Below are 18,140 nucleotides of genomic sequence, written 5' to 3'. Positions count from 1 at the left end.
ACTTGCAGGTTTGGCATATTTTACTTTCTCAGCTTTCTACTAAAAGGGGTAAAGAGAGCCTGGTTGCACTGATAGTCAAAGGACCACATAGGTGTGTTCACTTGCTTGATTGGACCTCGTTTCAGCTCAAGCTTGATTGCGATCTCTCTCTCTAGTTGCACCTATTAACGCAGGACAACTTACACTTTTCTTTGAAATCAATTTTTAAAAAATGCTTTTCAGTGCATTATTTACTATTTTATGGTGTTTTATTTAGCTTTAATCTTTTGTGCTTTTATGTGTCTCTTTTTATGGTAAAGCACTTTGTAACTGTGTTTTTAATGAAAAGTGCTTTATAAATAAAGTATATGATCTTTTTGTATATTATTATCATTACACAATTATTGTTTATGTTGGTAGGTTGATATTGGTTACATAATTCCCTCTATATCTTGACCTAACTTCAACCTGAGCAGAGAGCCACTCAGTCAGGTTAACTGAAAACACTTGTGTGAGTGTGTAGAGCTTCGACATTTCTGTTCAAACAGCCTGTATGTATCTATACAGGCTTTTTTTTGCAGCAGACACATGTTACAGTGGGAAAAGCACAGGTTTAAATGATAAACTTAATGATGTTAATGACTTAATGATAATTAGTTGCGTCAGTTTCAGGACCCTGGTATTGTGCATGCTGGCTCACTGTCACACTGTCATGACTTACTGGGACACTCAAATAGAGCAGAGCCATCGTTAATGTCATTAGTAACAACTGTGCTTCTCTTGCTATAACAAGTGAAAATGTCTGCTATGAAAAAAGCCTGTAGTATGACTCATTAACAGTGCTGTCAGCGTTTCTGTCTTAATATGAATTCCCAAAGTATTTCACTACTTTTGCTCCTGTACACAGTGATTAAATGCATATAATGTACATCCGTAGCAGCTCATGTATTCCATAATAATCAGACACATCCTTTAACTCTAGCTAAATAGACACTTTTTGAAAATGGAAGTGAAAAATCCATCTTGCATGGCTTATTCATGCTTGCCCACTGTTTCCCACATTACAGGAGCCACACTGGTTTGGAGCACTGTGTTTGGCTGAGGTGCTCCTCTGTAATGAGCAGAGCTACAGTGTCCTGTCACAGGATCTTACCAAGTTAAAAATGGTTCATGTAAGGTTATACACTGTTGGGAGGGGAGGAAAGGTTTTCTCCTGAACACTCGGCGGTGGATGGAGTTTCAGAGTTTTTCGATTATTTGCTTTGAAATTCAAAGATCTCCCAGCTCATTCATCTGAAATGTAGTATTCTCCTTGGGTCAATTCACACCGTGTGGAGGGGGGAATGTTTCGGGGGTCTATGATTCAGGGCTGGACATGGAGCCTGGAAAATACCAGGGATTATATAGAAGATATTTATTGTGTCAAAGCTGCTGGGACCTTCTGACAGGGGGCCCAAATTTTTTGGCAACACATCTGTTTGTATGGTCAAGTTCACACCAGGGCATAAACTCAGTCCTCAGGTCAGATGGACTGGAGTTCCTATATGCAATACAGAAACTACCAAGATGCAATATTCAAAAGAGTTCCTACTTTCACCCTACTTTGGTATTCAAATGTTTTTCGCCGAGCACCTGTTTCCTGAAAGCAGCAATTTGGTACCCTGTCCATCTGTGTTAGTGCTGTGATGGACTGGCAGCCTTGCCTGGCTCTGTCCCAGGCCTCCAATTTAATGCCACAGAATGTTCTCTCACATTTGCACACTAAAATGTATAAAAATGTCAACATCAACCATGACCAGTTCAGTAGATAGGAAATATTCTGTAGGCTAGATAATTTCAGTGGCACCTTCATGTGCCTTGTGCACAAAGTTAAACTCAAAGCAAAAGAGCAACCATGGGTTGTTTAGGCAGCTAATTTAAGAAATTCTGTTTTGATATCCTGTAGCTCCCCAGTTTTATCCTCCACAGTGAGTGAAATAAGACAACCATAGTCTGAACTGCTGTGTGCACAAATGCTACGGAGAAATAACTAACAACAACAGCAACTGCTTACATTGTTTCCTCTTAAATGAAAATGGGCGGTGTGATTGATTTTGTTTGTTAAATTCCTCCCTGCAGTTAACAGTTATTGGACTACAGTCAATACAAATCAAACGCAGTTGTAGAGAAAAAAAAAAAAAAAAAGCCTGAGTTGCACTTTTGAGCCAATTTATCCGTCGAACCAAAACCACTCACTGAAAGAAATATGCATTGATTAAAATGGGCTAGTGATGAGAATAGTCTATTTTGGCATTGCCAAATAGCATCTAGTGTTATTAGAAGTATTATGTGGCAAGATAATGAAAATTACAGTCCTATCTTCCTCTCTTATTTTCTTACCTCTAACTACTCCTCCTTCATTTTGAAAAAGAAAATTCCTAAAAGATTCCAGTTACATAAAAAATATTCAGACAATATTTGCTCCCAGAGAAAAGTGGACAGTCAATACAATCATTAATCATGTATGTGCTAATTTCCCCAATTACTAATGAGAATAGTTGCTCTTAGACATTAGGACCTGCAGGATTTCAATACCTATTCTCAGGGTTGAATAGTTTTGAGTGTTCAGATTTTCAGAAGTTTAAGAAATTATATGTAATCTTAAAGTTGGAAAACATCCAAGTTTCAGCAGAGCAGTAAGAATCAAAATATGATTTAATGATGTTTGGAGTTGATACATTAACATGTAGTTGATTTTAATGGGTGAACTCAACATGTCCGTTAAAAATATGATTTTTGACCAAAACTAAATGATGATCTAGGCAATAAATCACATTTTCCCCAACTGACCTACATACTGTATCACATGTGACATACTGTGTTGCCACAAAATCCTAAATATCACTTTTGACTTATGGAGTTTTTTCTTGCTGCAGCACATAGGTCTTTCCTCACATGAAAAGGGAAAAACACTGCTGGACTATTTCATCTTCAGCTTGACTTGCTCTCATTTGGCACTCATGTGTATGATTCAGTCTTTACAGGAAATCAAAGGGGGGCATAACACTTCCAGTCTACTTCCCTGCTGAGTTTTTTACACCATTGCTTTTGAGGACCCTGGGTATTTTTGATATGGGCTGATCCCTGAGATTTGGTGTTGAATGATGTGAGGGGATTTACTGAAATGTTGCAGGAATTTGTTTTACAGTAAAAGGGCGGGGGGAAACTCCTGGTCCCATATTAATTTTATTACGGAAATTCTGCTAAGATAGAAATAGTCCATTTCCTTTGTCTCCTTTCATTGTTAAAAGGGCTAGAATCAATATTTTCATAGTAACAATGGGTCAAATGACCATGAATAATATGAAAAAGGTTGCTCGCCAAGATGAACCCACAGAGAATTAACAACTAACTACAGTTCTCCTCTGCTCTACAGACCGTTCTAGCACCTTTAGGCTCTTTTTTTTTTTCCTTTTTGGTTTTCAAGGGCCCCAAGTTCATTGTTTTGGTTCACTCTCACATCTCTCAGCACAGATTTCAGGTGCAGTCAGCAGCTAGCTAACTAAGTTAGCGACTAGCTAGTGAACATAGTGGAACTTTAAGCAGCTAAAGAGGCAGATATTTCCCTCAAGAGTTAGTGGAGACCAAAAACAGAGCTAAAAGAAGAGTTGATATTGGACTTAAAGTCATCAGGTGGACAGACACACAACTCCAAATGAATGCTAATGTAGCGTTGTATCTGCTGGATGTGTAAATAGACAACAGCATACTAACAAGCTCACCGTTTATATCTCAGTGTTGTGTTCACAGTTTTTTTTTTGCTGCTTCCTTAAGTGGCCAAAACATCAGTTATTGCACATTTAATGTTTAGTGGCATGTTTAGCTCCATAAGTTAATTGCTTGTCATTACTGTCAAATTAGTGTGTAATGAATAATTCTACCTAAATACAATTAGCAAGTGAAACCGCATCATTAAAAAGTGATTGATAAAACTTGGTGTTTTTGTCTGGCCTCTGGCATCTCATATCTGTTCACTGCATGTTTTCATACCACTATTTCCTGAGTATCTAACAACCAGCTATGTGAACATTTTTCCGAGTGTGTTCAGTGACACACCCTGAAAAGCTCTGACTGATAGCTCCAAACAGACATTTATTTCCTATACCAGTATGAAGTGCCACACCAGAAGTAACACAGCTGTTTGAGGTTGCATAATCCTCATAACACTTTCTCGGCAGCTGACTGTGATTTGCGTTGATGTTCTCCGCCACACACACACACACACACAGCCGTCATGTGAAAGGACAGATCACTTTGCAGGTTAAACTTCGGACAACCTGCAGGCACAAATACAGACAACGTACACAGACACAGACACACACACATACAAACACACCTGTATGCACACTGGCCAGATGTAGCTTAACTTTAGATCCACCCAGACGAACACATGGCTCAAAATTGTAGCTAACAGTCTGTTTTGAATTTCTACAGTGGTCATAGTTTCATGTCTGAGGGCTGAATAATTATCTCAAATACTGTTATCACACACCAGTCTCTATAAAATTAATACCAGCCCTGAAAACAAGCTCTGCATCTAATTTGTGACTTTTGGAATAGACACACTCCATCTGACATTATGACAAAAACAAAGCATTTATGGACATAATAATGTAATGACAAAAGACACAGAAAATATTTCCTTTCTTAAACGAAAAGGATCAACAGTGTTATCTATGAGGTATGAAAATAGTAATGCTCAACATATGTCATGTTTGCAGATGCAGTGCTGTGGGTCAGAGGAAGAGTTGCAGCCTGTCTTTCATACATCTGGTCTTTCCTGCATCTGTTAAATCAGTTGGTGAGCTGGCCTCTTGTTTTGCTCTCCAGCATTGTGCAGCTTTTGCTTGTTAACTGCCTGTATAACTGAGTTGTGACACACAAATATGAGTCTGGGCTAGGATTCCAAAAAGCATCTTGGCAGTAAGTCATGTAATTGTTCCACAGAAAATTAGTGGAATAAAGACCATCTTAGTGATTAGTTGTTTGTGGCAAATAGGTTTCAGATTCTGTTTGACTAATCCAGGATCTGTAGTTACCTACGAGTTATGTAAGGTCATTTGAGCAGTCTCAGGAACATTGGCATGATGACACCAGCAGCACAGCCCTCTGGGAAAGGCTCAGCGCTCATGTCTCGTGTAAAGTGTCAGTTCAGTCTGAATGCTACAAACGAGCAACAAACAAGATCACGTTGATGACCTAATCATGACCTCACTGCCTGAAAATGACAGCGCGGTAAAATGCTGAGTCAGAGGGACTAACGGCTTTACTCCTGGTGCAAAAATGCAAGGAGGCACTTATTTGTTTCATTAATAACAATATCCTTGAGACATAGTGCAGTTATTTAGAAAGAGAAATATTAAACAACAAAACTAAAAACAAGATAACAGAAACGGAAAAGTAAAGATACGCCTCCAGTGTTACACAGTCTTGGGGAATCTGTCCTCTCTGAGGAATGACTGCGAAGCCACAAGTTGTGTGACAAAACTCCATCCTGTGCCAAGCCCCGAAAATGTACTATAAATCATACTGGAGATGCAGGAGACTAATTCCAGACACTGAGTCATAGACAAACTGGAGGAGGGAGAGAAAGCCATGTTCCCTCTTTATCCCCTCCCTTGTTCCCTCTTTATCCCCTCCCTTTCTTCCTCACAAATAACAAAGCAACAGAAATAAACTACCTCTACCTTTCTTTCAAGGGAAGAACTTAAAGAAAAAAAAGACATTACATCAGATTGGATAAACTGCTGTCAGTACACTTGATGACTGGATGTATTCGAATAGCCAAGACTTATCATGTGTTTCCAGATAACAGAAGACTTGCAGCTGGTGTGAGGACCACAAACCATCTGGTTACTGTGCAAACACACTGCAGCCATCTTTCATTTAAGTAGGTAAATTCTGATCAAAGCGGACCGTGGCACGCTGTGGTCAGAGTGCAGGATTACACTTGTTTTGAATGGTGGTGATGGACTCATCTGTTCTTGACAGCTGTATACCATGAGTGGTAACTTATTATAATTATAGAACTCTGGTTCATGCAGAGATTGTATTTATTCTCATGAGTGTTTGCATTGTCTTAGAGGCTAAAAAGTGTTCTGAAGTATATGTATGATGTGTAGTAATGTTGAATTACTTGGTACTGTACAGCAGCAGCATTGTGTGTCCAAGGCAAATTTCCCTCTGGGACAATAAAAACTATCTTATATGATTTGACTGGTGTTGTATGTTGCTGGGCTGTATTCCTGTACATTTTATATACTCTCTTTTTTTTTATTTAGATTTTTATAAGATTAATATATATTAAGGAAATGGCTTGTGATTTTTCTTACTGTCAACAAATCTCATGTGCCGAGCCAAACCTGGACTTAGCCAAGCCAAGAATATTACTCAATAATTGCACAATTTTCAAGTTATTTCAGAATAAACTGAATATGAGACACTTTCAGTCAGGTGCAAATAAACAAAATGAGTGCAATCTGAGTTCTCATTCAACTTGGTAATTATTTTTATTTTCAGCATTTTAAGAAAAAATAAAAAGAAAAGAGACTTGATGTTGATGCAGCAGTCATTTGCTAGATTGTATGTTGCCAATGTTTTGTTCAGTTTTGAAAATTGACCAACCCTGGTGTCATTCTGTTTTTATTGTGTGACAGGGGCTCCGTTTGAACTGTGACAAGCTGTATTAACTCTGTGTCTTATCTGATACCCTCGTCTTCTTCATCTCTCCAGTAGGTCAACTGGTGTCTCATATCTCTGTTGCGCTCCTCATCTCCTCTGCTCTCTCCTTCTGTTCTTTTCTGGTCATAAAAAGGATGCAATCAGCATATCATGCAAGTAGTGTAAAGTCAGTCCAGTAGATCTCTGAGAAGAGCTGCTTGATGCTGCTGAAAACGGGGTTGATCAGAGCTTTGAGATTAAAAAATAAAATAAACATACAGGTAGTGAAAACCAAAAAAATGAGCCAAAACAATAGTTCCTAAACCTTTTCTGTCTTGGACCATGCGGCAGAGCACTCTTCTTATTTTTTTTGCTCCCAAATCCATCAGATAGACCTTTTCCACATTTTGACATTTTGGCTTATCATACAACAAAATCTGCATAGAACTGCAGAATTTTTGTATATACCAAAAAAGATTAAAGCCATATTTCCTGCTTAATTGAAAAAATAAGGCCATTTTAAGGTGAATTGGTAAACTTAAAGGTAATATCTAAACCACGGAGAAGATCCACTGAAAATTAAAATCCATTAACTGATCAGTTCCCTTGAAATCATGAAAGTAACCTTAATTAAATCATCATTAATGGGGACATAAATAGTATTAGCCTGCAGTTTTGTGTAGAGTTCCAAGAAAAAGATTGAAGAATTGCTGCAGACTGTCCAGCTTCCTTGCAAACTGGAGCCATAATACAGCAAATCCGCGTCGGTTTTGAAACCCATGAACCACAGTCAGAAACCCAAAATTATTATGCCAGATGTTCCCACAGCCCTGGAAGACAGATGCGGTCCTAATTTGGGCTCTAACTTCAATGAGAGCTTTGAAAGAGTTGCTTGGAGTCCATTGTGTCCGTGTTGGAACCATCAGGTGTTGAATGCTATGAGCCTGGTCAGATCCTGTCAGGTTAGATCTCTCGATCACTCTGTAAATGCCTTTGGGTTGGCATACCAGCAGAGGAGCAGACATCAGATTTATCCATCAGTGACTGAAGGCAGACAGAAGCGCTTCCATCCTGCCTCCGGTAGTAAATTGCAAAGAATGAGTCTCTAGGGAGCATTGGTGAATATCTAGTGGAGACAGTGACAGAGGAGAGTAGAGACCATATACACTCTATGGTGAGACAGATTAGAAACAGGATGGAAACCCTTAATAGATGACCCTCTCTGCTACTGCACTGCCTCTCCTGTGAGATGTGTTTTCTCTACATCACTATAGTGCGATTGTGATTGCAAGGATGTTAAATCTGAAAATCACATTGAAAGAATCTGAGAACACCATTTCTCGAGTCTGGACCTTTTGCAGGCACACGATAAGTCAGTTTATCCTTTATGGGTGGGTGCACAGATGACCAATTTAAACCTTTCCCCTTTCCCTAAGGCTAAGTGATTCTCAGTCCAATTCAGAGCAATAAAGACTAATGGCTCCCTGTCAACGCAGTGATGGCTCCAGCTCTGGAAAGTAGAGAAAATCACATCATAAGTCACACTATGAACATTATGGACACAAGGGATGGCAGCTCTTAAGTCAGACACCCACTGACATAAATACACACTTTACAACATGTCTAGAAAATGGAAGAGAACAGAAACACACTCTTGTGCTGGTTTACAGGAACAACATGAAATGCATAAAAGAGAAGCTGAACGCTTAACTTTGCTGCCAATTTCTTGTATCAAATTTATGAATGTGCAGCTCCCATCCATGATTTCCACATTTTTAAGACAATGCTCTGAGTCACTGAAATCTAATCTATCACTCTGAGATTATTTACACAATGGGGAGGTGTTGTATTCACAATATGTGAAGGAGGAAGCAATAACTCTTTAAGTTTCTAAGAATGTGTAAACAAGTGATTTTTTAAAGATTACTGGCACCATTGGAAAATGAATATCTGCATGTAACAGATTTTGTGAATACCTCCAACGGATACAATGCAAATCCCTGACAGTCATTTCACAGTGTTGCCCCCACGTTCTTCCAAAAGAAGTAATTGCATCCTGCTTGCTGGTGTGAAAGCTTCAAATGTTTAATGAGCCTGAGACATAACAAAGACGAGGTTTTTATATGAGAAGTGAAAATGGAATAATGGACAAGAAGAAACCACATCTCAGAGCCACAGCATTAAAACCACTGACAGGTGAAATGAGTAACACTGATTATCTTGTTAAAATGACACCTGTCAAGTGAAGTGGTGGAATATATTAGGCAACAAGTGAACAAGCAGTTCTTAAAAGTTGATGTGTTGGAAGCATCAAAAATGGGCAAGCGTAAGAATCAGAGATTTTCACAAGGGCCAAATTGTGATGGCTAGATGACTGGGTCATCATCTCCAAAATGGCAGGTCTTGTGGGGTCTTCCTGGTATGCAATGGTCAGTACCTACCAAAAGTGGTCCAGGGAAGGACAACCAGTGAACCTGTGACAGGGTCACGGGCACCCAAGGCTCACTGATGTGCGTGGGGAGCGAAGGCTAGCCCATCTGGTCCAATCCCACAGAAGAGCTACTGTGGCACAAATTGCTGAAAAAGTTAATGCTGGCTATGATCGACGGGTGTCAGAACACACAGTGCATCGCAGCTTGCTGCGTATGGGGCTGCGTAGCAGCATGACCAGTCAGAGTTCCCATGCTAGAGAAAATTATAAAAAATGATAAATTATATTAAAAAAAACATTTCATATAGGTTTATATATAAGACAAGCTTTAATTTACATAAGTGTTAAAAAAGAAATGTAAAAAGGCCACATATAAAAAACAGTACATGATAGCAGTCACATCTGAAGAATATTCTAATAACAGAAACACAGTCACTGTGTTTGAAGCTTTGAATTTGCGATTACATTACAAAACTGTAACTTTTTTCTACAAAAGATGCCCTATATTGGATACAAACTGTGTGTAATTCTTCCAAATTTAAAGTAAAACTCTTAAAATATAATTTATAAAATAAGACTTGGCCTGAAAGGAAACATGTCACAGTGAAATGCCGACTGTACTACTCAGCAGGACAAAAATAAAACGAAATTCATTTTGTCCATTCTATCAGTGCAGGAAAATGTCATTTGTTAATGACAAACATTGAATCACATTCAAACACATGTAACATCTGTACAAATGGAAGGAATGTACTGTATGAGCGTGAAGGGGAAAGCACTGATCATTATAATGAAGGATGTTTTTCCACAACAACCGTTCATCAGTGTTGAGATCAATATAGTGGCTTTTACCTGAGAGGGCCTCACACTACTCTTTCCCTCACATGGCTCATGTTCGCCCTCTCCAGGACATGAAATGAACATCAAGTTCACGCTTTTCTGACAATTTGTCACCTCAAAACAGACAGAAAGCTGATACTTCTTCTTGACTCTGACATGATTTTGCAAGAATTACAGAAAGGATTTGTGGGCTAGACAGCGACTGGATGGACGAGAGCAGGAGCTGCCACTGGTGCAGCAGGAGGAGAGGCTTTGCCTTTGTAGCCCAGTGACAGGATGTGTTTCTGCAGGTGTGTGATCCACTGCTCTTGAACAGACAGAGGTCCATGAAACACTTCTTCACAGAACCTTAACAGAACAACAGAGAGAGAGACAGAGAGAGGAGTGTGATCTGAACTGCATTAAGGGAGGTAAAAACTACCAACAAGTTATCTGGTTCTATTCTTGAGGACGTGTCAATTGGAAAAAGGAATTTCATGATTACATGTGCAACGGGATTCTTTTTCTTTGGTACTTTGGCACTATGATACTATACACTTGTGTTGGTGAAGGGCTGGTTTACAAGAAAAACATGAAGAAACCAAAATCTAATCAGTTCATCCTTGAGTCCACGTGGACGTTTGTGCCAAATTTGAAGAAATTCCCTCAAGGTGTTCTTGAGATATCGTGTTCACGAGAATGGGACGGATGGACGGACAATCCAAAAACATAATGCCTCTGGCCACAGCTGTCTCTGCTGCGGAGGCATAAATAGCTGCACACTCAAAACTCTGATACTTCTGGTATTAAATTTATGAATGTGCAGCTTCTCTCTTCATGATTTCCGCATTTTAAGATTACAATGAAAGAATAAATAAGCCTTGATGTTTCAAGAAATGTGTAAAAGGGCGTGATCAGAAAAGAAGACATGTGCATGGAAGATGGACCTTGTGGCAGAAGAGAAATACCTCCAGTGGTTATTATAAAAACACACAAACAGTCATAAAACATAGACTAACCTGCACTTGAGGGAGTACATTTTTCCCACCAGTTTAACCAGAGGGGTCAGCGGGGGCTTGGGCAGCAGAGCAGGGATGCTGCCGGACCGTGGTGGTTGCTGGGAATTGGTGTCCTGATTTTCTTCCCCTTTAGGCACTGCATGTTTGGTCAGATAGACCCCTGAAAGCACAGAGGAGAGGTATTATGGTAACCTGAAGAAAGAGCTACATTTATCCATCTGTATCCAGCTATCTTTCTGTTTCTTCGTCTCTCACCCTTTGGGGAGCGCACACCAGGGTTGCCATGAGCTGCCATGGTCCGTTTATGGTCTTGTGATTGTCTGGATGAGCCAGCAGTGTCCTCTCTGCCCCCCTTGTGCTCTGGATGGTGCCCTGAAGGTTTCAGACTGCTGCCAGGCACAGATTCAGAGTCTGTAGACAGAGAGGGCGACGCAGCATGTCTCTGGGACAGAAAGAAAATGAATGTAAAATGGATTTGGATTTACTTTACTTAATAAATGGTTCATGTGTACCTAAATCGGAATAGGAAGTATTTTTAAGAGCTGAATGTAAAAAAGGAGGGCACAAACACAAGACTGGTTTACTAGAAGTCAGTCTCGCCAACAGAGCACAGCCTACCTTTTTGATGTACAGGTCTCCCATGCGATAGCGTCGGGTTATTGCGGCAACCTTGACTGGGTCCCTGCGGATCATCTCACTGAGGAGCTCAATCGGCGAACTCGCCCCATCTGCCTTCCATTCGACCACACCCAGCTGTCGGAGGTGGGCCCGTGCGTGACTGGCCAGAGCCTTGCGGTTCTCAAAGTCAAACCCACAAAGCTCACAGGATGCGTCTGACAAAAAGAAGGTGAGAAATGTTTAAACAAATACTGGTATATACATGAACAATAACAGATTAGACATATGATCAGTTCAGTGAGTTCCAAATGACATGTGGTATATTACCATCCGCTGGACACGCCTAATCCACCACCAACACTGCTGTCTTTCAGACTGTTTTAGCTGTTTTATCCTGGCTTTGATTGTCTTTGTTTTTCCTCGTCATATATGTTGGCATGTGGTGACTATCATCCCTTTGGGAATCAATAAAATCAATCAATCAATCTACAGTTCTGCTTGAAAGTTTGTGAACCCTTTAGGATTTTTTCTACTTCTGCATAAATATGACTTAAAATATGATCAGATTTTTACACAAGTCCTAAAACTAGATAAAGAGAACCCAATTAAACAAATGATTAGGCTTATTAATTTATTTATTAAGGAAAATTGATCCAATCTTACATATCTGTGTGAGGCAAAAGGATGTGAATCCTTGCCCTCAGTAACTGGTGTGACGCCCTTTCGCAGAAATAACTGCTTATCAGCCCTGCACATCAGCTTGGAGGAATTTTAGCCCATTCCTCCTTACAGAACAGTATCAACTCAGGGACATTAGTGGGTTTCCTGCATGAACTACATGCTTCAGGTCCTTCCACAGCATTTCTATAGGATTAAGGTCAGGACTTTGACTCGGCCATTCCAAAACATTACCTTTCTTCTGCTCTAACCATTCTTTGGTGGAACAACTTTTAGGGTTGTTGTCTTACTGCATGACCCACTTTCTGTTGCACTTTAGTTCACAGATGGATATCTTGACATTTTCCTGTAGAATTTGCTGCTAAAACTCAAAATTCATAGTTCAAACCATGATTCAAGCCGTCCTGGACCAGAGGCAGCAAAGCAGACCCAAACCATGATATTGCCACCACCATGTTTCACAGATGGGATAAGGGTCTTATGCTGGAATGCATTTCTGCATTTCCGTTTGCTTTTCTCATTCAACCCAGAAAGTTGAATTTTGGTCTCATCCGTCCACAGAACATTTTTCCAATAGCTTTCTGGCTTATCCACGTGGTCTTGAGCAAACCGTTGACAAGCAGCAATGTTCTTTTTGGAGAGAAGTGGCTTTCTCCTTGCAACTCTGCCATGCACACCATTGATGCTCAATGTTCTCCTGATGGTGGACTCATGAACATTGACATTAGCCACAGCAAGAGAGGCCTTTAGTTTCCTAGACTTTACCCTGGGGTCCCTTGTGACCACCTAGACTATTACATGCCTGCTCTTGGTGTGATTTTTGTTGTTCAACCACTCCTGGGGGGGTAACAATGGTGTTCAATGTCTTCCATTTGTACACAATCTGCCTGACAGTCGTCTAGTGGAGTCCAAACTCTTTAGAAAAAGGTTTTGTAACCCTTTCCAGCCTTGTGAGCATCAACAACTCTTCTTCTAAGGTCCTCAGAAATCTCCTTTGTTTGAGCCATGATAAACTTCCACAAACCTGTGTTATGAAGCTCATACTTTCATAGTGAAGACCCAGATTTCTCTTCTTTAAATGAGGCAGGGCCTCCCAGACTCATACTTGATTGTCATCCCATTGACTGAAACACCCAACTCTAATTTTCCCTTTAAAATGAATTGATAATCCTAGAGGTTCACAAACTTTTGCCACACACAAATGTGTAACATTAGATCATTTTCCTCAATAAATAAATGAGCAAGTGTAAGATTCTCATTTGTTTAATTGATGCCTTTTTATCTAGTTTTAGGAATGGCATGAAAATTTGATCATGTTTTAGGTCATATTTATGCAGAAATTGAGGAAATTCTAAAGAGTTCACAAACTTTCAAGCAGCACTGTATCTATTTATCTATTTCCACCTCAGTTAGTGGTTGGTGATTTCATCTTATCTAACATCCAGCAAAACTACAACTGAATCTGCCTCTAGATTTAAGTAATCTAAGTAACGGCTAGAAGGATTTGTTTTCCAGTTAAGGAAAAAGTCAAACGCTTGCTTGCTCAAAATGCAACATGCACCAGTCTTTTGAAACTGACACAAATAGCCTAATTAATGCTTTACAGCAATGTCACTGTCTTACCTGTGTGTGAGGCCCCCCTCTTGCCAGACGAGGATTTCTCTTTCATTGAATAATCGAGAGGTGAGGTGCTGGTGTTGGAGGTTAGCTCCCCTGAATGGAGGCTGTCCAGGGACCTTTTGGAGCCTTGAGGGGTCCACGTGGCTTTGCCCGAAGCCCCACTTGGTGCAGACTCTTTCCTGCCCTCTTCCCCATGCATCATGACCTCTTTGAGGACGTCAATCGGCGAAGTCTTGATCGACCAGGTGAGGCCAAGCTGGCGCAGATGGGCGCGGGCATGGCATGACAGGGCTTTGCGGGTCTCAAACAACTGGCCACAGAAATCGCAAAGGACTGTTGGTGGGGATTGTACATCTGTGGAAGACGGTGACACATGGTGGAGGTGAAATTTAGAGGATACATCCAAACTTTTGAGTACATATAAAAACAAATGAATGAATAAATGGAAAAAAATAACAGTAAGGTAACTAAACAACTAGCCTTTTCCAACAACTTAATTTAGATGAATGGCACCCTGCTTTACCTGCACTGAGAGACTTTGAAGAAACAACTGCAGAGGGCAACTTCTGAGTGGGAGAGCTGCTGCTGTTGCTAGATTCCTTCGGTGTAGACACCTCGACCTCCACAGGTTCAGGCTTGGGCTTTCTATGAAGAGGGTCTACTGCTAGCCGAAAGCCTTTCTTAGCCTTTGGGGCCCGGTTAACTGGAGTGTGAGGAGACTTTACAGGGCTCGGGGAGAGGGACGTGGAGGGAAATGGGGAGCAGGGTTGACCTGGAGCTGGAGATGAACTGATGGAACTGTTCGTTTTGGGGGGGTGCATGGCTTCTAACATGCCACTGCTGACCAGCTCCTGGACAGTGTCGATCGCAGAGCCTTTCCCCAGCAGGTCCACCACCCCAATCTGACGCAGGTGAGAGCGTGCGTGGGAGGCCAGGCCTTTTCGGTTTTCAAACTCCTCCCCGCAAAGAATACAGGTGGACTCCTCTGAGGATTTAGGTCGTTTGCTGGGAGGAGACGCAGGTGGAGAAGACTGATCAGAGGACCGTTTGGAGGAGGGCGTAGAGGGGCTGTTTGAAGAGAGCGACTCCTGTTGCTCTGTGCTGATAGGCTTGAGGTCCTCCTCCTCCATGATCTGGTAAAGAACATCAATAGGGCTGCCCTTGATCTCACTGTCAGGGATTCCAATCTGCCGCAGATGGGACCGAGCATGACTGGACAGGCCTTTGCGTGTCTCGTACCAGCAGCCGCAAAGCTGGCAAACATGGACCTCATCATTGTTGTCTGAAGCTGCAAGAATAAAGAAAGTTATGAGTAAAAGGCCTCACATCAGAAGGAAACTATTCTGTCAAGTCTTGTACATACAAATAAGAGTGTCATACCTAAAGTAATAGGGGCGTCAGTTTCCAGTGGCGCCCACAGTGGCTTGGTTGTGGTTTGGTGCTCTAAGGAGGATGAGCTGCTGCCTTCAGCCAGCTTAAGAGCAGGAGGAGATGAGGGGAGGTGAGAGGCTGTGGACTCTTTTGATCTGGCTGGAGATCCCTGATGATCCATCTTTTGTGGGGTAGTCATGACTCTACTCCCTGCTTTGTAGGAGGGGCTCTTGTCTTCTGGTACTGAGGGAGTCCTGGACTCCTGCTGGGATGTTGTTTTGGTAGGTGTCAAGGGTGCAGAGGACTCTGCTTTGAAGTTGGGCAAGGAGCCGTCTCTCTCCTGGATAAGCTGGTATAGAAGCTCTATGGGAGCTCCGCTGCTTTCTGACAAGGTCACACCAAGCTGCCGTAGATGGAGCCGGGCGTGGCTGGAGAGCCCTCGTCGTGTCTCAAAGTATGTTCCGCAGACTTCACATATAACTGGCATTGGGGTCGCTGTGGGGCAGTTCAGGAGGGAGTTTGTCATCACAAATGGAGCAGGAGAACTTAAGTCAATGTCTCTAGTCAAGAAAAAGAGCTAACACTCACTCATTTTACATATAAGATCTTGCCATTTACTTCCAGACTTGACAACCACTACTTATGTCAAGATCAATAACAATATAAGTAGCAATGAACATTAGTCACTGTGGATGCACTAATCTGACTTTTTCTCTCTAGATTACCAATTCTGATACCTGAAGTCAGTATAAATGCATAATTATCAGAAACTATGTGTAATTACCGGTAACTCATAAGCGTCTCTCTTACCTTGTGAATCCATGGCTGCTGATAATGCTGTGGGTTAATTTTGAGGGATGAGAAGGTTGACTTTCCCCAGACCCTTTGTGCCCGAGTGACAGAGGATGATATAATAATAACATTTTTTTAAAGTGACTGATATCAATCTGGTCCAAAGCTGAGTGGGGACACTGTTACTAATATTCACAACAATTTACAGATCAGCATGGATTTTTGTTGTTGTTGTTTTAGCTTCTAAAGTTAATAAAAAACTAAACCTGTTGCAGACAGGCAAACTTAAAATAACGTGACACGATTGTAACCTCGCGACAAAAAGCAGCATGTTGAGAATAACGTTATCCACTGTTAGAGAAACTTAATTACTATTTCTAATTTTACGGCTCGCATTTTAACAAAGTATCTCTAAGAGCAAAACTCAACAGACTACCATATAAAATTGGAAGTGACTGAAGATTTAAAAGCTCACTTTCTGTTGCAGCCTTTGTTTTGCTATGGAAGCATGCTAACGTTAGCTGCAGTGTAGCCCTAATAATTTTTTATTTTAGCGGAATAGCTCAACTAGCTACACATCCTGCGCCCTCGATTGGAAACCAAATTACAATTACCACTTATAAATAAATGTTAATTTACCGAAAAGCCTTGACAGACAGCCCCAGTACATCAGTTTCACACACGCTGACAAGCTTACCGGAAGTAGCAGGCAACATACCGGTTGGCGATAATTTTTTTCCCAGGATGGCGAAGTCATGACCCGCCCTACTCTGCCTCTGATTGGATTACCCTGATATTCTTACCCTAACCTTAACCAATCTCACTCCTCATTCCTAAACCTAACCAACCCAACCAACGAAAGCAACGAGTACTAGCCAATCAGAGGCAGAGTAGGGCGGGTCTTGACTTTGCCATCCTGGAAAAAAAATTGGGATGATTTCGGAAACTCACGCGAGATTTGAACACTATCCTTTACCTTAACTTAACCCCAATCTCGCGAGAGTTTGCCCTCTTGTTCTTGTTCTTCTTCTTCTTCTTCTTCTTCTTCTTCTTCTTCTTCTTCTTCTTCTTCTTCTTCTTCTTCTTCTTCTTCTTCTTCTGGTTTTATTCGCGGTTGGTAAATAGCTTTCAGGCGCATGACCGCCACCCACTGCTCTGGAGTGTAGACTAAAGATCTCCCCCCCTCCTCTCTTGCGGTGCCCCCTAGTGACCATCCACAAAGAAAGGTTTCATTGTTCCGCTAAATATTAGGTATAGTTCTTTATTTTTAAATAACTAGTAACTATTGTCCCACTGAAAAGTAAGTAATTTAATGTTGCTATTAAGTGAACAAACACTTTTAGTTTTAATCTTTTAATTCAACCTAATAACCTTCACTTTAGTCACCTAATAAAAATATGTATTTCATGTCACCATTTCATTTGTGCTAACTCTCATAAAATGTTAACACATTCTAGTTTTATTACCATACTACAACACATTTTAGGATGGAATATTTCCTTTAAATAAATGATAATAACTAATCAGAGGTTTAACATGCAATTGTCCATTTTGGTCAAGATGAACATATTGATTGTTTCTTTTAAAGCAAGTGCAACTGCTCCTTATTTTAAATGTAAGTATTTTTTAAACCTATTGAAAGTGCACTCATTACATAAAATAAAGAAGGTACTGAAGAGCAAACACTGGTAGACATGAACTGAGTCACAACAGGAAGTGGTGAAAAAAAACAGGGAACATTGAGATGGCAGGCAGACAGCTGTTGTAATCTGTAGACCTAAATTAATTTAGTCTATTGAAACCAATATAACATGACTAGTGTTAATTCAATACTAAAGAGAGTTATTTCCATTGATCTTTATTGATTATGTCTTTTCTTCTGTTAGCAGAACATCGCAGTCTGCAACATCTGTGGTCCGAATAGTGATTCACCTGCTGGCCCAGATCCACCATCACTTCTGCCTGCCATTTCTACCAGTGTATAGACAAAATCAAATGCTGAACATACACTGAAGTTTGACAGTTATGTTCATGCTTAAAAGGTTTGAACATGTAGGGGAACCTACTGTATATGCAGAAAAGTCTTATAAATCTTATAAATTCCAAAGTATAAA

The 18,140-nt window shown here is 40.7% G+C and overlaps 1 protein-coding gene across 4 annotated transcripts; it reads right to left on the bottom strand.

The window, feature by feature from the left end:
* Nucleotides 1-8,783: 8,783 nt before the first annotated feature.
* Nucleotides 8,784-16,746, bottom strand: LOC121888335 (protein Wiz-like). 4 transcript variants are annotated; one of them, XM_042399812.1, is made up of 9 exons: nucleotides 16,724-16,746; nucleotides 16,045-16,117; nucleotides 15,244-15,729; nucleotides 14,387-15,151; nucleotides 13,867-14,217; nucleotides 11,566-11,780; nucleotides 11,203-11,389; nucleotides 10,948-11,107; nucleotides 8,784-10,297 (listed from the first exon to the last, which is right to left on the bottom strand). In XM_042399812.1, exons 2-9 carry the CDS (start codon nucleotides 16,055-16,057, stop codon nucleotides 10,141-10,143), a joined length of 2,334 nt encoding a protein of 777 aa, XP_042255746.1. In that variant the 5' UTR covers nucleotides 16,058-16,117; nucleotides 16,724-16,746; the 3' UTR covers nucleotides 8,784-10,140. The 4 variants fall into 4 exon arrangements, with proteins under 4 accessions (XP_042255746.1, XP_042255739.1, XP_042255727.1 ...); XM_042399805.1 differs by having other exon boundaries at nucleotides 16,666-16,740; XM_042399793.1 differs by having other exon boundaries at nucleotides 16,045-16,071; nucleotides 16,666-16,734.
* Between the last annotated feature and the right edge of the window lie 1,394 nt (nucleotides 16,747-18,140).

The sequence above is a fragment of the Thunnus maccoyii genome, chromosome 2, assembly GCF_910596095.1.
Source record: "Thunnus maccoyii chromosome 2, fThuMac1.1, whole genome shotgun sequence".
In the NCBI taxonomy this organism is placed as follows: Eukaryota; Metazoa; Chordata; class Actinopteri; order Scombriformes; family Scombridae; genus Thunnus; species Thunnus maccoyii.
Note: the sequence above shows the minus strand (reverse complement) of the source record. Positions and strands in the feature narration are given on the sequence as shown.

Excerpts from the sequence above, each read along its gene's own strand:
- LOC121888335 (XM_042399793.1), bottom strand. The coding sequence starts at position 16,696 with ATGTACTGGGGCTGTCTGTCAAGGCTTTTCG. Across the intron at positions 15,730-16,044 it reads AGCAGCCATGGATTCACAAG|CGACCCCAATGCCAGTTATA; the intron begins GTAAGAGAGACG and ends ACTGCCCCACAG. Across the intron at positions 10,298-10,947 it reads ATGTACTCCCTCAAGTGCAG|GTTCTGTGAAGAAGTGTTTC; the intron begins GTTAGTCTATGT and ends TGTTCTGTTAAG.